General features: G+C 40.1%; 1 protein-coding gene across 1 annotated transcript; it reads right to left on the bottom strand.

Annotated features, from left to right (window-relative positions):
* Positions 1–54: 54 nt before the first annotated feature.
* Positions 55–15,673, bottom strand: lipea (lipase, hormone-sensitive a). Its single transcript, XM_028597179.1, has 12 exons — positions 15,634–15,673; positions 13,752–13,892; positions 11,004–11,251; positions 9,274–9,558; positions 8,865–8,955; positions 8,621–8,766; positions 7,887–8,072; positions 7,310–7,462; positions 6,659–6,803; positions 4,478–4,705; positions 2,555–2,946; positions 55–1,151 (listed from the first exon to the last, which is right to left on the bottom strand). Exons 2-12 carry the CDS (start codon positions 13,759–13,761, stop codon positions 885–887), a joined length of 2,151 nt encoding a protein of 716 aa, XP_028452980.1. The 5' UTR covers positions 13,762–13,892; positions 15,634–15,673; the 3' UTR covers positions 55–884.
* Between the last annotated feature and the right edge of the window lie 6,936 nt (positions 15,674–22,609).

Genomic DNA, 22,609 nt, shown 5'->3' with positions numbered 1-22,609 from the left:
GAGTCCTAGTTTATATGTCTAAAAGCCTCAAATAAGCACAAGCAAACTCTGCAGTTTTGAAATTGAAGGCAGACTTTAAATATAACAGTGTTCAATATGTATTATTATCAAATAAGAATTAATTTACAGTACAAGTTACTTTCATATCCCACATCCACATACTGCTGGTAAACACAAGGTGAATGCCTCCTTATCAATATGTTGTAAACACGTGACAACTGGCATAACCTGACTATATATTTTTAATTCAAATATAATAATAATAATAATAATAATAATGATACATTGCATCTGGAATGTGTTTCCTGTGCAAGTAAATCTTAATTCTGGTCAGTCTGTGCAGTAACATAGGCAAAGCTTATCTTCATACACATTAGCAGCACTTAAATTCAAGGCACAACAGCTTCCATTACTGACATACTATATCAGTTAAGAAATTACTGCAAAGGCTGGTTACAGTGAAGTTTCTATTAGTCTATATTCGCAATGTGCGTGTGATCTGGATCTTGAACATGTAAATGTTGGTAGAAAAATACTTAGTCATCATTTAGGATCATATTAAAGCTGGTAGAAAGTAAAAGTTTGTAGTGCTATTTTTGATCATCACTGCCTACAGAAAATGTTGTGCGGTCTAGGTTTAAAGTGCAGTGTCCCTAAGCTTCCTCTACTTTTACAGTTTGTTGCATCCTCATAATTCTCCCTGACATGATTACATTTATTGCATCACTCTCACCCCCTTATTGCATCACTCTCACCCCCCTTATTGCATCTCTCTCACCCCCCTTATTGCATCACTCTCACCCCCCTTATTGCATCTCTCTCACCACCTCATGTCAGATTTCTTTTCATCCGAGAACAACAAAGTCCCACGAATGACAGATAAATCAGCCTGATGGATTGCTACTCTGATAAGTCTCTTCCAGCTTCGGCCGCTTGCGAAGAGCGGACGGTGGGTTTTCCTGCTGGAAAATCTTCCTCATTGTCTCCACACAGATTCCTGCAGCGACCTCCGTCTCCTTGGCGAGCTGTAAAAGGCTGAGGAATCCATGAGGCAGGTCCTCCACCACCGTCAGACTCACAGGCTGGCCCATGTCTCGCAACTTCTTGGCAAACATCACAGAGTCGTCCAGCAAGGCATCCAGAGCAGAGGCCTGTGAGGACACAAGAAGGAATCAGGAAACATGGACCGGGAAAAAAAAAACTCTAACATAGTTCGGTATTGCTAAATACGCAAATATCGGCCTGGCAGAATTATCGGTCTATCTTATAATATATTCAACAAATAAGAAAACAAAGCTGACATGAATGATTAGTTGTCAACTTTTAAATTAATCGCAAATTATTTTGATAATTAATCGGTTTGAGTCATTTTTTTTATGAACAAAATAAAAAAAATCTCATTCCAACTTCTTAAACCGGAATATTTTCTAGTTTCTTAACTCTTCTTCGACAGTAAACTAAATATCTTTCGTTGTAATCTTTGAGTTGAAAACAAGACATTTAAGGAAGTCATCTGGGGCTTTGGAAATCAATGACCGACATTTTTCAACATTTTATAGACCAACTAATCGATTAATCGAGAAAATAAACGACAATGAAAATAATTGTTAGTTGCAGCCCTAAAGCAGTAAACAGTAAAAAGTTTTTCAATCATATCAGTGTGGAAAATCTTAAATAGACATGAAACTTGTTTGGCAAAGTAATCTAATAAAAGTACACCTTTAGCTGTGTGTGTTTAAAGACATGGAAAAAGCAAGTATTTAAAAAGTGTTTTCTAAATGCCAGGCGCTGGAGAGATTCAGAAGTCTTGAAGGGTGAGAATACCTGGCAAAAATCAGTCATTAAGTCATAATTATTGATTATGCATGAACCCAACACAGATATGTTGTTGTCATTTTGTACAAATCTTAAAGCCTGATTCCAGATCTCAGAAGTGACGCCCGCATCTGAGATTTGTAGCTATTCAAAATCAATGAATTAAAAGGTGCTGTAGGTAGGATTGTGAAGATCCAGGATTTAGCCAAAGAATTTGAACATCGACAACTTCTCAGTCCCTCCCCCCCTTTCTGCTAAAGCCCAAACGGTCTCCTAAGCCCCTCCCCCCCACAAGGGAGAATTAATGCGTGTCCATGAGCAGTGATTGACACCATGATTGGTGCATCTGAACAGGGAGCTGGGGATTTTTCCAAATCACACTACAGGCTGTAGGTGGAGCCAGAGGAGCTGGATATTTTTTTTAATTACCTGCTTTATGTAGTTCTACTGGAACATAGGGTCAGTTACAGCAAATATGACAGAAAGTTAGTTTTATAAGTCTTACCTACTGCATCTTTAAGTAAAGGAAAGGGCAACGGAGTCTGATTATCAAGCCAAAAATCTTATTGCCCCTATAATTTCATCATGAACTTGTAGCTCTGCCTCAGCTGAAGTTACACACCACTGAAAAATAAATTCAGTGTTTAAATAAATTGTCCTCAGGGTTAAGATGAGGTTTTCCTAGGAAATATAAACTCTTTCACAGTCAGCTTCCCTGAGTTTCTCTTCCATCTCTTACCACTATGTGTACAGGTGGCAGGCCTCTCAGCAGGTTGTTGGGAGCCAGCACGGGCGACACAAACGGGTTCCTGATAATGGGACAGGAAGTTGGGCGAATAAAAGCCAGGCACTCTGAGCGCAGGGGCTCAAAGTCCTCTGGGTAATCTGTGCAACTTCCACAGTTTGTAGCGGAGGTGCGAGTGGATGTCATGCGAGTTTCGTTGCTCGGAGACCCCCTCGGCGTCGATGACAGGGAGCGTGCTCCTCCTGTAGTCCGCATGGGATCCAGAAAGGACTGGATCCAGTTGGAGGCTCCCTGGGTAAGATCACCGAGCAGGACAGCAGTGTCTCTACCCAGAGAGCTCAGACTGCCGCTTTCTACTGCAGGCTGCGCCGTCTGAGATTCTGTACCTGGGAGGGAGATGACGCGACGTAAGCGAGGAATCAAATAAATCACAAACAGGAAAAAAATCAGACATCTGAGAAAAAGAACGCAACATGAACGTGGCTCTTAGGGATGCAATCATGGCTTCTGTCTGAATTTTTTTTGTTCTCTCGGTAGATGAGTCAAACTGATTTTTAGATGTACTGCAACAGTTTGATTTTTTGTTGTTAGTCACATTGGCAAAGGGTAATTTGGTAAAGATAGTGAAATACTGAAAAAGTACGAGCAGATTAAAACAACTTCTACATAAGTGCCTTTTAAGAGAGCTAGGCAATACATTCAGAAAATAACTTTCTCCTCCTATACAGTATATACACAGTTCCCATGGCAGCAATATAGTATGCTGAATTTATACGGAGGCTTTTTGGCCATGTGGTGAAGGATCTTCCATTTTGTCCTTAAATATCATAACAGAGTATTTAATACAGGCCTTACATTTTTTAGAAATTCCAATGACAGTATAACAAGTCACTTTCATAACCCCATGATGCTAGTCAATATGCAAGAGTCACATGTAAATGTAAAATGATTATCCTTTTTACTTGCAACATGAAACAAAGTTTTCTCTCAAACAACAACAATAAGAGCACAGAGCAGCTCTCTGGCATATTCTGTCCGACACCTGAGATATGAGTTCAGAAAAGCAAAAGTTTAAAAGAGGCATCAAAACTTGCTGATAAAATCTGCTACAAAGTGTCACTAATCAAATGACTGGTTTGAGTCTCTCTACTGCAGGGAGTCAGATCTATGTTTAGAAAATGAGCCGTTTATGTATTCAGTGTTGAAGGATTCAGAGAGCTCAGTGACAGACTCTGGCATATCAGAGGCTTCCAGTGTTTACAGTGGCAATGAATAATATGAGGCTGACCAGCCAAACCAGTCAACTAGGTGGTGTCACAGTGATGTCAGACCATAGGTTAATACAGACTTTATATTTAGTGCAGGAGTGATCATGGGTTTCACACTGTACATGACAGCAGGTTGTTAAATTTTCACCTTTCCTCCCACATTATCCGTTTTTATTACACGGCTTGGTTGAGTAGTTGATTCTGATTGGGCAATACAGGCATTTCTTTGTTAAATCTGTATAACAGACCGTTCTTATGGTCGGAGTTCTCATCATTCACTGGCGGACCATTTTTAAATCAATCATACTGCTGATGAGCGGATCACAAAGGGAGAGAGAGGGACTGCTAACCGAGCTAATGTGAACAGAGCAAATAGAGCATTAGTTAGTTCCATGTTTAGCTCATGTGAGCTAAACATGGAGAGCTTCCGCCGGAGAGTTGTGAGCAACAGCGGTAGAGTTAAAAAAGTTAACTGTCCTGACTGGAACGCAGGCGTCATCAGCTGGTAACCTCTGTATGAGTAGCCGTGTCTTACATACCTAAATCCCTCAGAGATTCAGAGTTTTCTGTAGCACTGGTGCCAGAAAGGGCACTCATGTTAAATGACACACAAAAGCATCACACTCGCAGGCATTGTAAACCCACATACCTGCATACGCATTGATACACTTCGCGAGAACACCTAAAGGCAACAGCGGGTCGATGAGCGTGAGCAGGCGGGAGGGCGAGGCGTCAGTTGTGAGCAAGGTGGCAGGGTAGGCAGCCATGATGCCGTCAGGCACTCGGATGCCGCTGGATATGGCCTTCATGGACACAGTGATGCAGAGGTTTCCTCCAGCGCTGTCACCTGCCAGACAAACCCGCTCCGCTGTGGAGCCTGACACACACACACACAGACACACACACACACACAGACACACACAGACACACACACACACACACACACACACACACACACACACACACACACACACACACACACACACACACACACACACACACACACACACACAGACACACACACACACACACACACACACACACACACACACACACACACACACACACACACACACACACAGACACACAGACACACAGACCTGTTAGTATCTAAATAATTATGATAATTTCAATTATAATAATTAAAAAACTAGGATTTTATAACAGGCTGCTTTTCCATGTGTTTTATTCAAAGTCATTGAATGACTTTGAATTAGGGCTGGGCGATATGGAGAAAATGAAATCTCACAATATTTTTGACCAAATACCACGATATCGATACCGCAACGATATTGTAGTGTTGACTATTGGTGCTTTTACAAAACCTTTACACAGTGCGATTTTTTATAAATAATCACCAGTAATGTGGATATAATGACTAAGTGGGTAAAAAGCAAATAATAGAAGAGCTAGAACAGTCTGGGAAGTTCAGAAAATGACATCACTTTACTGTAATGCAGCCTTTAAAACCAGGAAAAGACAACACTTACTTAGCCATGTTACGATATCCAAAATCTAAGACGATATCTAGTCTCATATCATGATATCAATATAATATCAATATATTGCCCAGCTCTACTTTGAATTTAGGATAGTAGGCTGGTCAAAATAAGAAAATTTAAGATTTTGTAGACAACTGAAAACATCAACAAATAAAAACAATCATTAGCTGTAGCCAGCTAACGATTGTAACACAATTACACCTTTAATCCTGTCATCAGTTCTATACTGTACCATAGATCTTTACCCAATTTCTTTACTTGTGAGTGTGCACATACTATACACTACTGGTGAAAAGTTTGGGGTCACTTAAAAATGTCCATTCCACTCCATTACAGACAGAATACCAGCTGAGATCAGTTGCATTGTTTTTTTAATCAGGGCAGCAGTTTTCAGATTACATTACGTGCTTACATAATTGCAAAAGGATTCTCGACTGTTGTAGAAAGAAGTGGCTGATCTTTAATGAAATATCTACATTGCCCATTATCAGCAACCATCTCATCAATGGTCCAAAGGCTCATTCTGTTTACTAATCTGATATCATTTTAAAAGGCTAACTGAGAAAACATTGGAGAACCCTTTTGCAATTATGTAAGTACATAATGTAATCTGAAAACTGCTGTCCTGGTTAAAAAAACAATGCAACTGATCTCAGCTGGTATTCTGTCTGTAATGGAGTGGACTGGACATTTCTAAGTGACCCCAAACTTTTCACCGGTAGTGTATGACACTTTTCGTGTTCTGATAATGAACAGATAACAATTCCCATGCCATATTCAGTACATAATGTGCCCCTCCTCCTGGGGGACAATTAGTAACACCACATTTGAAATTGGTACACTGTGTACATGGGCTATCTATATCAGCAAAGTGCAAAGGGAGCATCTGTTAATGTATACAAATTCTGTATTGCTTTCTGTACAAATATAGCCATCTGTAGAGCTGCTTGTGTGAATACACTGGCACATATATTTGCATTTTGAATTCACACATTCGGTTTCTGTTTATAGATACTAATTGGCATCGATTTAAAACAGATTTTCCTCTCATATCTGGGCAGTTGTATATGTATACATGTAATAACTGTAAGTAACTGCTCATATATTCCATCTGCTTTTTTCTCCTGTTGAAACCGTTTACTTCTGGGTAACAGAAATCAGTGAAAAATTAATTTCCACACTGATAAATACTGTATACAGTTAGTGACAATTACTTTTGTTTCCCCAAATATTACCACATTCGCCAATTAATCTGTTCAAATAAAATACATTTATTCTCCCTATTGGTTTACGGTTTGTGTTGTCCGAGTGTGACTTCATAGACATACCCAGCAGATGACAGTTGTTCAGAGCCCAGCAGTAGGCGTAGAAACATTCCTCCAGAGCTCTGGGAAAGGGCGCTTCAGGTGACAGAGAGTAGTCAACGGAGAGGATAGGTACGCTCAGCTCCTTCGACCAAGTCCGAAGATAATTCTGATTCATGAGATGAACGAGAGCAGAATAAATATGTGTAATATATATTGCAAACATGGTTTTTTTTGTACTTAATAAACAATATTTGAAACACTTTAGTTAGCACTTAGTTTTTAAACCTTTATTCATCCAGGTAAGTCGATTGAGAACAACTTCTCATTTGCAACGACGACCTGTCCCATTCACACAGTTACACATTCACACCTGGAAGCTGCCCGGCACAACCACAGTCTGATCTGCTGGCCACTGAGCAGCTCCACTGGAGCGGTTGGGGTTAAGGGCCTTGCTCAAGGGCACCTCAGTGGTGGTAATTATGGAGGGACAAGCGCTGCGCTTTCATTTTCCCCACCCAGATTTTATCCTGCCGGTCTGGGGATTAAACCGGCGACCTCCCGGTCCCAAGCTCCCTTCTCTAACCAATAAGTGGTAATATTAACCATAGGGTAACTTTTGCAAACATCTACTACAGATAAAGCTACATTTAACACCAGCATTGTGTGCTGTACCTCATGGGATCTGGAGGTCTGGGCCACAAAGCCCCCTCCATGGAAGTGGATGAGCAGCCACGGGGAGCGAGGCTGCTTCTGTATCCAGGGAAAATGGGACGCGGAGATGGGGGGAGGATCGGTTCGAGAATAAGCTTGCAGCTCTTCACTGTCCTATAAAATGAGAGGATAAGTTACAAGGTAATTAATAATAAAACAGACAAAGCAACAAAACTTGGCATTTGAGAATTACATTCTATTAAATTCCCAAAAATAGCAATATTTCAGTTTTTTGTATCAGAAATACCTTTCTTCCCCTTTTCCCCCCTCCCCTTACTTGTATCTCATTGGTCTAAACTTTGCAACTTTCCCTTTCTTAATTATGTTCAAATGCTCCATCAACTTTCAAGAGGAAATGCATCACAAATCATGTAATTTTCAATTTATTATTCATATATTTGTCATTATATGCTCCATCTAAAACTCTGTCTAGTACAGATTCAGGTTCTACTAATTTCCAAAGTCCCCTAAAGTCTTCTGTGTTTTTTCCTGTACACGTTCCTCACCACATGCCTGTATTGGACCTGCGGAGCCTCACCTGTCCTTCTCGAATCTCATAGGAGATCAGACGCATGTTGACTGGCCCGGGGCCCCAGTGGGCTATTGGCGGTGACACTGTGGCTGTTAGTCTAGGGTCTGAGGCCAGTGGGAGGCGTAGAGTGACAGGAGGCACAGTCAGGGTGAAGTTCACCTGCACTGGGCTAGAGGATATTCTGCTGAAGCCCTGGACAGAGAAAGACATGCAGGGGATTGAGCAGTTAAAACATCAAGGAGGACTTCAGCTGATTTGAGAGTCAGTGGAGGAATATTTGACCCTGCCTACCAGTGTTGCCAACTCTTTTCCAATGAAAGTAGCTAGCACTAGCTCCAAAAGTCGCTAAAAGTGACCAGATGACAACATACGCTCATTTGCATATTAGTGATGTCATTGCGTATCATTTGCATCTGCTGATATGATTTGTAAATACATTGTTGTTGGTCGGCTCCATTGTTGTTGCTGAAAGCCAGTCTGAAATAAACTTCAAACTTGCATAAAGCTTAGAGGTTGTGTCCATCAGTCTATGGTGTCCATCTATTGGTTGTCTCGGCAGACACAGCGCCATAGGAGAGTGAGAAAAACTCACTCTGAGCAGCATGCATGGAAATCAATTCAAATCTTATATATCTCGCTTTTCTCCTGATTGTCTAAAGTCGTCTATATTTCGCTAGTCGTGTCTGAAAGGCCACTAAATCTACAGAGAAAGTCGCCAAGTTGTCAACAAAGCTGCGTACTGTTAAAAGGCCGGACTCTGTGAGGTTCCAAAAGGACTTCCAGAACTTCATGTCCAGGTTCTGGGTAATGCGTTCAAACTCAGCACCCCGCAACTCTGGATCGATGACGTACTTCCCTGATGTGAGGAGGGAAAGGGCTGCCAAACCTGGAAGAGGAGAGATGAAAACATCAAAAAAAATTTAATTAAAAGCCACAACAGGAACTTCTATCAATCAAACGACATAATGGAAAAAAAAGACTTACCAAAACCAGACTGCTGTTTACCATACGTCTCTCCATATGTTACCATGCTTATGACAACAGTCTGGAGGAATGGACGTAGAGTGGGTGAGAACTATCAAAACAAACAAACAATGCACAGTTAATAATTAGAGCGGAATTTTTATAATGAAGCCAAAACTGACTATTCTTAAAATACTTTACTTTGGCAAAATTGGAATATTAAGCTCGTTATTTGGGATCTGATGTTTGACTACATATTCTGACCTGACAAGAGGTGCTCAGTGAGCCATCAGAACAATCAACAGGCTTGTAGCCAAGTCATTGGAACTATTTAAATCACATTTAGGTGAGATAACCAACTTTAACGTGCTAAAATTGAACAAAAATAAAAAGGAAGTGGTGTGAAGTAAGTCCATTTTTGCAGGCTAACCTGAAAGCCCAGACAGCGGCCATAGAAGCAGGCTTTGTGCATGGAGCTGTACTCCTGCACAAAACTGTTGCTTAGGTCCTCGTCCTGCAGGCAGTACAGCTCGCCGTGGTTGTTGTCATTGATCAGCCGCTGGGCGAGGTGGAGCAGGGCACGCAATTGGCGCAGAGCAACGCAGTATGCCTCCATCTCAGAGACATTGTGATCCGCTCTGAAGAAGGCACCGTTGTAATTAGAGGCAATGTAACGACCCTTGTGAATGATGTGTAAAAGGCAAGACAGCAAGACCTGAAAGAAAGAAAAATAATGTCACTTTTGCTGAGAGGGTCTATATTTTTGTTATTATGAACAAATCCCATGAAAAGACCAAAACCAACAATGCATACCAAGTACAGTCTGTGTAGTCAAAATGTTATACAGTGTGGCTTTCTCTGTGCCTTAGAGCTCCATTGTTGTCCAAAAATGATTAAAAACAAAGAGCCACACTGAGTGACCCAAACAGACTAGGGAAGAGACAAACTAACACATTGTTGGTTTTAACACCATTCTTATTCAACACAACAAAGCCAGTGAGACAGTTGCATTGATATTACACTTGTATCTAGTTTTCAGCAAACACTACTGAAACAGAAGTAAATTTTGCATTTGTTGGGGACTTTTTTCAGCTGTGGATTTGTTGCACTAGTGAACATTTTGTGTACCTGGATGATATTTGTGGGATCGAATGACAATAAACTACAGTGCCCACGTTGAATGTAATGAAGGCTTGGACTCGCAACACTTGGAAATGCGGATAAAATCTAACAGATTTGAAAAAGTAAAATACTTTTGATTTGAAGGACTTTTGATGTCTGACTGAATGTAAAAGGTTCAGTAAAAAAAAAATAAAAAACTTTTAAATTACTCTTTTCCTTTAACATGAAACACATCTGTAATCAACTTTACTGTACACTAGGGCATGCCTTTACAAAACTGACAAACTATGAAATAAAATGCTTTAAAACTATTTTCTGTATTGCAGTATAAGAAAAGAAAAAAAGAATAGTCACGTTTAACGATTTAGACTTTAATGCTATGAAATCACCAAGCACAAGAAGCATATATCAACATCTTGTGACAAGAGGGAACAGAATTCCTAAATTAGGTCTTTTTTTGCTATGAGTGTGATGAAACCTAAGCTACCAATCATCTCAACCACACTTTCTTTAGTGTACTGTAATTTATACACAGTTCTCACAAAAAATGGAATGTTATATAGAGATGAAATTATTAGTTTATAAATCAAATCAACAAAAAATGTATTGATTAATTGTTAGTCATTTTTAAGCAAACATGTCAAAAATTCACTAAATGCAGCTTCTCATGTGGAAAAATGTGACATTTTCTTGCTCTTCTATTTTTAGTAAACTAAATAGTTTTGGGATGTTAGTCAACAAGAAATTCAACTATGGTTTTGGGAAACTTCTAACATGAATGTATGTTTATTATTTTCTGATATTTTAGAGACCAAATTATTAATAGATTAATCAACATTTTTACAATAATTGTTAGTTGCAGCCCCAATTTTATAATAATGGTTTAAAATGTTACATGTAACACCTTTGAAAACACTGCTGCTACAAGCTAAACTCAAACAGTAAATACACTTGTTTTGGGATAATAACTCGTGTAGAATGCAGTCAAATATCAGCAGTGAGTGGACCAACACATCCAGTCAGTGGGATCAGTCATACCTTGACCAGGGTGCGGTAGCCATTTCCAGGCGTTTGTGCGTCAAAGTCATAATGGTGGAAGACGGCGGCGAAGCTGGCGACCACAGGCTCCAGGGCTCGGCAGTGCTCCTGAATCTGCCTCATACACGTCACCAGGCGCTTGGCAACAGCGCCGTATGGCAAATCAGAGGGACCTCCCAAAACAGCAATGTTGTCTTCACATACTTTCTTCAAGGCTGCAAATACAACCTTGTATTCCATATCTGAGGCTGAGAGAAAAAGAGAGACGAGAGAATTATTCCTTAACCTCCTTCATATCTGCCTCAGTAGCTCTCGTCACAGCAGACATGTGATGTGCACAGTTCATCTTGAAGAAAAGGGAGCATCACTCAAAGGGTAAACACACACATGTTAATGACCTTATCTCCTGCAGCAAAACGTATTGCTTTAATGATTCTTGTTATCTACTCGGTCAAGGGTTGAAGTTTTGTTACAACCAGAGGATAGTATTTTGAAACTAGGTCAGTTCAGAGTAGCTGACTGTGATGGCATCAAGCACTTGAGAGGAGATGAAGCATGAACTCTGTATTCCTCTTTTATGTCAACAATAACATAGACATGGATGAGATGAAATGACAGGATGTTGTACATGAGACATGTCTTCAAACACACATATCTGTTGTTAGATTGATTGCAAATATTGAAAACTTGTACATCAAGAGTCCGCTCCCTTTCTAAATCTAGATAACTGACAAAGACTGAAAACGAATAACACATCATGTGCACTTTTTTGATTTGCATGTACTAGCATACCAGCAAATCAACAAGCAAACAGCTACAAGTTCTACCTAAACCTGATCAAAGCCTGGAGGGGAGACTGCGTGAAAAATATACAGAGCAAAATAGGCCGGGATGATTGTTATACTCCCCCATCGCTAAGGCCTAACCAGCAGCTTTTAAATATTTTATAAAGTTTATTTTATATATTTTTACAAGATTATTTTATCATTTTATACTGAATTTGACTACATCCACAGGTTAGCAAGCTACATGTTGTTCATGTAGACACTGGAAATTTTGTGCAGAATGGCTTTAAATGTTAAGACATTTGGGAAATCTCTAATGTGTTACCGGCAGCTGTTAGAGTACATAACCTGGATCACTGGAGCAAAAACTGAAATCAGGACACAAACACGTTAGGCTTCATCACAGTTCTGACACATAGCAGTTGAGGTTTCTGACAACAGCAATATCTCAGCCCAATATACTGTATAGATGCTCTTTGAGCCATCTGCATAAAACATGGGGGATACCTAGACATTTTCATCCCACTAGGCCCCAGTCTGATTTGCATTGGAGCACAGGCTGGGCTGCAGCCAGGACACTTGACGCACACACACAAAAAATGTATTTACTTTATCTGACATCTTTATCTCCTATATGTGATGGTCTCAATGTGGTTTCAAAGAGTTTTCCACACTGCCAGAAGTATATTTCCGTTGGTGAAATACCATAGATCCCTTAATACTAGTCTACTGTATGTCGAAGATGATTCATTAGGGGACTGATCCGGTGCCGCCAGAAGATCTGCCGGATGTCCCTCAGCTCCCGCTTTCTTTGTGTTGGCGTTCTAACCTCCGGTGGATTTATGAGGACTATGGTTAACTGCTCCTCAGACCTCTGCAGGGTAAATCCAGACAGCTAGCTAGACTATCTGTCCAATCTGAGTTTTCTGTTGCACGACTAAAACTACTTTTGAACGTACACATGTTCCACCAAAACAAGTTCCTTCCCGAGGCTATTTTACAGAGGCACTGTTATTGCGCCGCCCAAGACGATTGTGATTGGTTTAAAGAAATGCCAATAAACCAGAGCTTGTTTTTCCAGGAATGCTGTATGGACTTGCCAGACCCTCCTCTGCCAGACCCTCCTTTGCAGCGCTGTGGAGGTCGGTCTGGCAATGCGAGACTATCACAATACCAAATTGAGCATAAACACATTGTGAAAGACTGACACATTGATAAAGACACTAAATATGTTTTAAGTTAGCTGAAAGAGTATCATTGGAAAACTGCACTTTAAAATGTAACATCACTGTTTTTAATGGCGCTTTTTGCTTAAGTTGGAAATAATTTGCAGTTCTTAATTCAACAAGCAATTTGTATTTTAGCATTATAGGCTACTGAAAGCAGCAGAAAGACAGTTAACACTTGAATATGTTTTATTCATCGCAGGTAATTTCGTTATCGCGATATGCAACGTTACACATCTCACAATTTATCCAAATTAAAAAGCCCAGGTTGTCCTCCAGCAGCCCCTTTAAACCCAAAACAGCTGATAACTGACGTAAACCTGTCAACAGGCTCGCCTCTGTTACTGCCCAACACTGATATCAGTTTCCAGCACAGATATCAGCTTCTCATGCCGTTAAAACACTTCTCTTCGGGGGGTTTTGGAGCATTTTCAGGCTTTTAACGCTAGCTTGTCTCCACTTCTTCACACAAACTTTACTGACATTACCGTTCTCACCATTTCACCTACCGGTGACAACTTTACCCACAACACCAAGTTTGAGGACTTTCGCTTACCTCGTTGCTTTCTGTTTTTACAGCTTTGTAAAAAATAGAAAGCAACGACATGGTTTTATTTTCGTGTCTAACATTTAGCGCCGCGATGAAACTCGACAGACATGCAGTAGGCCTACATATGTATGTGACTTGTTTTAAACAGACTTCACTCCATAGACAGGATATAAGGAGCTTCACTCACCGTCCGGCATCCTCTTCCTTGATGTTTGTGTCAGAGCGCCCGCGCAGAATGCTGGGTAACATCCTTACGTCATGTGAGCAGAGCGCGAGGCACTGCGCGTGCCCGAGCCTGCTGCTATCACAATATCAATATGGAAGTAAGCTGGAAGTGGTGGAAATAACATTTAGGGAAATAATGTACTTTTTACTTAACTACATTTAGGCTATCTGACAGCTTTATTTACTTTACAAATTGAGATCTTTGCACACAAGACATGAAGTTTATAATATAATATAAATATATTTTGTTATAAATTAAACTTTCCAACAGTATTATGCAAGAACAGCTGTAATGATCGAGTCGATTAATCAGTTAGTCGAATGACAAAAAAATAATTTCCAATTATTTTGATAATCATTGAAGAAATGTTTCATGCAAACATGGTTATAGCTTTACAAATATTAATACATTTTTAATAATGTTGAGCTTTGGACTGTTGGTTGGACAAAACAAACATTGTGAAGGTGTCATTTTGGGCTCTGGGTAATTGTGATGGAATTTCTTATAATGTTTACAAACTAAAAATTCAAACGAGTAATGGAGAAAATTGAACTGATAAGCGTTACACTGACCACCAATGATCAGCAGATTAATGAAAATAATCATTAGTTGCAGTCCGATACAAAATAGTTTAAAATGAGCGCCACCTCGACCAACTACAGCAGAAGAAATATTACACTTTAACTCTGCCCGGGAAAATGAAAGCTGAAAATCCTCATTGTAAATCAATACTATGATATAGTATGTAAATATTACTTTCAATTATGTAGTAAAATTTACATTTGTCAAAGCTGTCACCACATTTGTGTTTTGATGTCATGTTAAGCTATTGGCTTATTAAGGTTTAGATAGACCTTTTTCATAGTAGAGAAAGCACAAGTGTTATTAATTACATTAATTAAGGCTCTGTTCTATTCAAGTGTCCCAGTAATGACACAACAGTGAGCCAGCATGCACAATACCAGGGGCCTGTTTCACAAAATCTGAATTTATAAATCCAGGATAACTGGGAAATCCTGGCTTAATCCGCTATCTAGGTTTTGTGAAATAGCCCTGAGGACCCTGAAACTGAAGCAGCTAAATGGAATTCATCACTAATTTTATTATTTACACCTGTGTTTTTCCTACTGTGACATATCAAATGTAGTTTTGCGGTATAAGTAATGCCTTCTGTGGAAAAAGGCCTCTATGCTTGTGTCCTGTCACAGGGCTCCAGACCAGTTTGCGACCAAAATTTGAGAGTGTGCGACTGAATTTTACATCCAGTCGCACATGAGCCTGTCCTCTCTGAAAATTGACAGACAGCAGAGCTCTGACACAAACACACACACTCGCACACACGCAGAGCTGCAGGCGATGCAAACTACGTCGACTCTGCAGTTTTGCTGAAGTCACAGTGAGTCACGGAAATGCCGTTAAAGTGGTTTCAGGTGTGGTTACAGTTTTTCATAACTTGTTGGGGGCCACTGTGCTCCTAGTGAAAAAAAATTAGTCCGGAGCCCTGTGTCAGTTTACAGACTTCTGTAGAAATACACTTGCTCCTTCTCACTGTTGTACAAGCATAGAATACAACAAACTTAAATGACTAGAAAAAATGTTGCGCATGTAGTAAAGTTTATACTGCAGTATACATGAGATTATGGGAGTCTCTAGTGGCCAACAGATTATTTGCAACACTCTGGGAATTGGTGAAGTTTTGCTATTCAGAGTGCCTTTGACTTTAAGTGCTCATATTGTGCTTTTTGCCTTTTCCCCATTTCCTTTATTGTGTTATATATCTTTTTTGTGCATATTATAGGTTTACAAAGTGAAAAAGCCCAAAGTCCACCCCAAAGGCACTTACCATGTCCAACAGAAAACACTGTTCACAAACGGCTCCAAACAGCTCTACTGTAGTCCAGCCTTTACTTCCGTGACGAACGTGCATCACTTTGTAACACGTTATAATGCTCACCTAGCTGCTAGCATGGCACGCCCTCATACTCTGCTTCTGATTAGTTAGCAGTGCTTACTTAGGTACTGCGCATGTGCGACTCCCAACAAAGATGGAATAGAAGTGAGATGTGTAATGGAAAATTACATTTAAGCATGATCTTTTATATTCTTGTCTTGTTTATGTTTTGCTTTCTCTCACAATGCTGAAAGTGAGTTTATCTCATTCTCACATGTTGATTCTGATTCTCACTAAACTAAGTGGGAGCCACAAAGTCTGGGAACGTGAACAGATATGGTTCAAGGTCACCCTAAACTATCTCTCCCCGGTACATTAATTTCTCCCTGGATAGTTGAGACTTCTCAGATAGTTGAGATGTAACCAGGGGGTGAAAGTTGTACAGGAGGAGGAGGCAAAGTGGCTCGGGGATGTCTCCTGTGTTTTAGATCGTCTCCTGTGTATCAGATTGCCTGTGAGAAATGCAGAGTCATGTTAAGCCAAGTGCGTGTGTGCTTTCACCCTGAAGATGTATTTAAGCTCAGTATTCATGTTGACTCGTTGAAGAGACTTTTTCACACTGAGCTGCTGTGCCTTTTGGGAAATTGTGTTACTCCTATATTCTTGCAAGTATATAATAAAATACAAAAAACAAACTTGGTTTAGTCTGCAACTGTCTTTATTTGTTTCACTCTTTAACTTTCTAAATCCGCCCTGCTGCAAAGAAACTTCCACAACAGATGCCCCACTCTGTAGCTAAAACAGAGAGCTCAACACACAGGGTGAAAAGAGGAGCTGCAGCAATGTGCAGTACAACAAAACGATGATGTTTTTTAGAATTTAAACCATTTAAACCTATTCTGGTACAATCTCTAAATACAATTATGAACCTGAAAATGAGCATAATATGAGCACTTTAATGCTCTTACAGCCAGCAAAATATTTTTGCAGATATCTTCTTTGTGACTTTCTGACATATATTAAAGTGCTCATATTGTGCTTTTTGGCTTTTCCCCTTTCCTTTATTGTGTTATATATCTTTTTGTGCACATTATAGGTTTACAAAGTGAAAAAGCCCAAAGTCCACCCCAAAGGGACTTACCATCTCCAACAGAAAACACTGTTCACAAACTGCTCCAAACAGCTCTATTGGAGTCCAGCCTTTACTTCCGTGACGAACGTGCATCACTTTGTAACACACGTTATAATGCTCGCCTAGCTGCTAGAATGGCACGCCCTCATAGGGTGTTTTCACACCGACAGCCTTTTGTTCGGTTGAATCAAACTAGAGTTTGTTTGCCGGTGCAGTTCGTTTGGGCAGGTGAGAATGTGGTAATCGAACTCTGGTGCGTACCAAAAGCGGACCAAACAAGCGTACCGAGACCTGCTTGAAGATCAACCTGCAGTCCTGACCTCAACCCCATTGAACACTTGTGGGATCAGCTTGGGCGTGCTGTTCGTGCCAGAGTGACCAACACAACCACGTTGGCTGACTTGCAACAAATTCTAGTTGAAGAATGGGATGCCATCCCACAGCAGTGTGTGACCAGGCTGGTGACCAGCATGAGGAGGAGGTGCCAGGCTGTTGTGGCTGTGTATGGTTCTTCCACACGCTACTGAGGCTCCTGTTTGTGAAATGAATAAATTGTTAAATTGCCAATATGTCTTGTTTCTTCAAACTTAAATTATCCAATCTACCAAACGAGTCAATGGCAGAATAAGCTGTTTGGCATTGGCAGGGAAGATACGGCAAATGTTTCATGAGCGCAACCCACATACTCAGCGCTGCTGCTCATCCCACAAATGCATGTAACTTACAAATGGGGCACCATTTGTAAGGGAACTAAACGGTCTATAAAACGGTATAAGATTAATTGCCAAAAAGTATTGTTACCACAGAGAAATAATCTACCAAACACAAATTTCCTTACTTTTTGTGCTAAGTTTATATGGTGTTTTCTGAAAATTAAACCACATAAACCTATTCTGGTACAACATCTAAATACAATTATGAACCTGAAAATGAGCATAATATAAGCACTTTAAATGTTAAATAAAAAAATCATAATAATTGATTTATTTTACATTAAGTTTTTTTTGGGCTTTTCCGCCTTTAATTTTGACAGGACAGCTGGGTGAGAGAGAGATGGAGAAGACATGCAATAAATCGTCACAGATCAGATTCGAACCCTGGACCTCTGCATCGAGGCATAAACATCACGTTACATGTATGCCTGCTCTACCGCTAAGCCAACCCGGCCACATACATTATGTTTTTATAAATTCCCCCAGCAATGCCAAATGTCCTCTGAAGAAACTGTTTGTGTCATGGTTGGGGCAGTTTTGGACCCAAAAGCAGGCAGGATACAGGAACTGAAGAGCAAACTATTGTACTCTCCAAACAGAGAAACAAACTGGAAAACTAAGATAGACAGAACACGAGGAGAAACGCAGTGAAACGCGACAAAACAGACAAAAAACAGACAGTCAAAATTACACAAGAATCTTATCACAAGACAAGGTACAGCTGGAGTGGGAAGGAAACAGAAATACTGATTGGGTAACAAGACACCAAGGACTGGCAACACAAAGGCAGGCTAGACACAAAATAGGTGTACAAAGGAAGTTATGCAGGGTTACAGGAACACAATGGTAAGCACAGAAAACTCAAAATAACACAATGAATGAGACCCATCCCACTTTGTGGTGGCTCTTGGTACTTTTCCATGTGAGGTGTGTAGGACGTAGGCAGCGGAGTGGCACACCTGTTTCCAATCCTCTTGATTGACTCCTGCTCGTAGTTACAGTCCATTGATCTGTAGAAATTGGGGGAGGAGACCCAATTGGAAATTTGAAGATCCAAATTGGTAATGCAATATTTATCAAAACTGAGAGGACACCAAGGGGAAAATGTACAGAAGGTAGCTTTGGAAAGTGCTTGGGAATTGGGAGGAGAAAAAGTGAATAGGGAATGTTTTATCTTTAAGGTAAATAAGGTTATGGAGAGGATAGAGTTTGGGGAGGAGGGGGTTGCCCCTATAGTTCACTGGCCAGGTATACCACAATGGATTTTACCTACGCCAGAGATGGATTTTTACTGTATTAGAGTCAAGAAAATCACATAAGAGCAGTGCAGTCTATCGTGAAATAGTTGGAGAAAGGCTAACACCTAGGGACAATGCATTCAAATTTCTACAGATGGTGCTCAAGACCCGAAAACAGGGAATTCAGGGTTTGCATTTTACATTCCAGATTTGGGGGAAATAAAATGTAAGAGCGACTGTCTGAGGTTGTATCAGTATACAACAGAGTTGATGACTGTTATATGGGCTCTGCAGTGGGTAGAGGAGGTAAAACCAGGGCCAGCAGTGATATGCTCAGACTCTGCATCAGTTTTGATGACACTGAAGGAAGGAAAGTTTGGAGACAGGTCTGATCTCATGGTAGAGCTTTTAACAAAATTATTCAGGATTGAGCAGGCACGAGAGTCATTGGGTTTCCTGTGAGTGCCAGCCCATGTGGGAATAGGGGGAATGAGCTTGCTTATGGGGCAGCAAAAAGGGCATTAAAAGAAGAAGAAGAAGAGGAAGAAGCCGCTTAAATTGCCTCCTTGACTTGCCTTCCTTCCTCGCGCCTGAGTCCTTCCCACCGAGGAGGCACGGGAGAGACGCGAGGAAATCATCGGAGGAGAGAGGCAACGAGCAAATGTGTTTTAGAGGGATGAGACGTCCTTCCATCTGAAGTGTCACATAAATTCGTCATCTGTATGGGCGGAGTTAGCAACTCCTTCAGCTGCACGGCTTCTAGGAAGACTGCTCTCGTGTATCCTCGCCTATAGCTCCTCGATGATCCCTCCTCGGTGGGAGGGTCCTCGGGGCAGAAATAAGAGCTTTGAGACGGCCTTCACCGAGGAGGGAGGGAACAACTTCTGGTTCAGCCAAGGGAGGAGACGAGGAGCTATCAAATATGCGACATGAGATGCGGCTCAATCTCTCTGTCCACAAAGCCAGCAGGGCTTGTTTATGGTTAGGTTTGGTTTGTCTTTTGGGTTCTGTTTTATTTTCCATGCACTTTTTTCTTTTTAATATTATTTAACTTAGATTAATTAAATTAGTTTTAATTTAATCCTTAATGATGTGTGGTCTCCCTTGTTTTGTCATAACTTTGAGCTGGATCATGACACAAGGAACATGAACAGAAAACCCAAACCCCTCAAGAAATAGACACTGGAGTAAAGGCAACTAAAGACATACTGTCACACAGAGACAAAGAGTCTGAAGACCACTGGCCACAGAGCAGGACGGTGACAGTTTGGTCTTGATGATAGCCGTCTCCTCCAGTGATATGATTCCAAAAGGTTTTGAGATCGGGTGGCAACGACATTTTAAAATAGAATAAATACATGTTAATGAGTGAAAAGGTACTGATGTATTCATGTAAAGTCTGTCAATTTAAATTTAAATGATCACTTTAGGTGTGTCAATGTAAGGGAAATGCTTTTTTAATCTCTTCTTTTTCCTATCTTGTCTCAAGATAAGAGAAGAGGTCATAAATGAATTGACGCTTCTTTGAAATTCCTGAGGTGAAATTAAAAATGTCTATTTGACACACCCAGTTGAAGGTGACTCATGTTTTCTGCATTATCTATCAGGTGTTAAATGATTTATTGGGTGTGGTGGTCATTGTGGCTTTTTTTCCATGTGTGAACATTTAAGTGTTGATATGACATTGTGTAGAAAGTAATGTTTTTTCCATATTTCAGACAATCACCTGTTCAGTTATAATAAGTTATATATACAGTATATTCAGTAAGAGTCAGAGTGGCGTGCACACACATATCAAAGGTCACCTCAGTTATCTTATGTTGGTTCAACACTTCTGTGTTCCTTATTTGAACCGTAAACGTATACACGTCCTTCCTTATTGAACATCCTCTCCTTTGCAATTTGACACCATAAACAGCTTGAGGCAGGTGAACCTTCAGTGACTTTTTGTCACATTCAGTATAGTTGTGTTTGTTGTACCAAGTTTTAGACTACTTCTTGTCCACTTCTGCCTCAAATCAGTATCATCTATCATCTAACAATCAGTCATATATGAAGAATAATACCTGTCATTTTGTTTTGTTGTAGAAAGCCCCAAATTCGCCTTTATCTTGTTTCACTTTGTCATTACAGAAACTACTTACTTACTACTTACATTTTCTTACGTGGAGTGATTTTTAGTATCAGTTTGTTTAAAAAAAAAAAAAAAAGAGTAGAGTCACTGGGCATTCATTGACACAGACACACACAAGCCTGTCAAATCAATCAAGATATTGTCTGGGACAAGCAACAATCCAAATGTTAACACTGATAACCTATAAATGATCACAAGCATGAGGAAATTAGTTTTAGTGACTCAGCATTTTCCACTGTTAACCTTCCTTGGTTTTTATGGGTTTTCCCAACCAACAGTCCTTAACCAAAATCTATTCTAATACTATCATTTATGATGTATAAAATCAGCAATTCCTCACATTTCTGAAGCTGGAATCAGATAATATTTCACATTTTTACTTGTAAAATGGCTGAATAGTTGCATTTGGGTGTCTGTAGCTTGTTAATTAATCAACTAATTAATTGATTTTATTTGATCTACATCTACATCTCAACATCTACTAGAAGGATTGGCCTGAAACATAGCATGACTTTTGCTTCTAGCGTAGCAATCGATGCAGCCAGTTTACTCATAAACTGTTAACAGAGCTGCTGGGCAAACAGCTCCCCTGAAGTCCATGCTGGTGTCCCAGAGGAGAACACCAGCATGAAACTGACTGTGCAAGTTTCAGTGTGGTTTAATGTGTTAGGCTGATAAAGGAGGAAGATTTTGGTGCAAATCCATGAAAAAGTACCTGAACATTTCCTGATTTCTTCCCCCTAATATTTCTTAACAATGCAACATAATGCAATTTTGAACAATTTGGCATTTTACTTGTTATCTACCACACTTCAGATCCAGATATGTAGGTTTATGGATCCAGAAAGAAATGTCAAACTGAAGAGAGCCAGATGAAGTATTCAGTTTCTGTCTTATTCATTCAAAGCCTAAAGGTCTTTTAGTCATTTCCTCATTAAATATCCTTAGCTCTCTTTGCCAATGAGACAATAAGCAGGAACGTTATAAGGAAGCATTTATTTAAACACTGTTTTGTGTACAGTGTACTTCGGGATTCTGGATTTCTGGAAAGGCCCTGACAGCGCATTTCCTCAACCTCCTGAAGTATACAGAGTGAGAATGAATAAAGTATCCCTCCAATGAGATTAAGAGCTGATATGGCTGTTTGCATTTTAACTTAAGGTATTGTGCCGTGCAGGGAGCCAACCTTGATTAATGATTCATAAAAAAAGCATTTGCACGTTCAAACTAAGCTTCATTTACAAGTCTGTCACCTAAACACACATTCATACTGGTAATGAAGGCTCAACACAGTTACTGTTGTGCAAGTGTGGCAAGAAGAGGGAATAACAGGGATGCAGGTGCTGACACATTAAACAGACGGCCAAGAACTAGTGGCGACAAAGGCCACCTCACGGTGGTGGGGAAGCAGAGGGATATATATATATATATATATATATATATATATATATATATATATATATATATATATATATATATATATGTGATTCCACCCAACATGCTTTCATGCTAAACTGTTTACAAAAAATGAGCCAAACAAAGCTGTCACTTATCTGGCAATAGCAATGTGTTTTCCTACCATGGGACAAGAGTGTGTGAATGAAACTCTAAGTTGTTAAATGTCCGGCCGACTGGCTAGTTAGCTTGCTAGCTTGAGGGCTCAGTTAGTCTAGCACAAACCACGGTGCAGAGGGAGATAGGAAGAGAGGTC

The sequence above is a fragment of the Perca flavescens genome, chromosome 14 (genome assembly GCF_004354835.1).
Source record: "Perca flavescens isolate YP-PL-M2 chromosome 14, PFLA_1.0, whole genome shotgun sequence".
NCBI lineage: Eukaryota > Metazoa > Chordata > Actinopteri > Perciformes > Percidae > Perca > Perca flavescens.
Note: the sequence above shows the minus strand (reverse complement) of the source record. Positions and strands in the feature narration are given on the sequence as shown.

What these genes read in the sequence shown, in the direction of transcription:
- lipea (XM_028597179.1), bottom strand. An exon ending in ATGAGATTCGAGAAGGACAG is followed by an intron (nt 7,463 to 7,886) that starts GTGAGGCTCCGC and finishes CTCATTTTATAG; the next exon opens with GACAGTGAAGAGCTGCAAGC. An exon ending in GTGTATCAATGCGTATGCAG is followed by an intron (nt 2,947 to 4,477) that starts GTATGTGGGTTT and finishes TCTCCCTCCCAG; the next exon opens with GTACAGAATCTCAGACGGCG.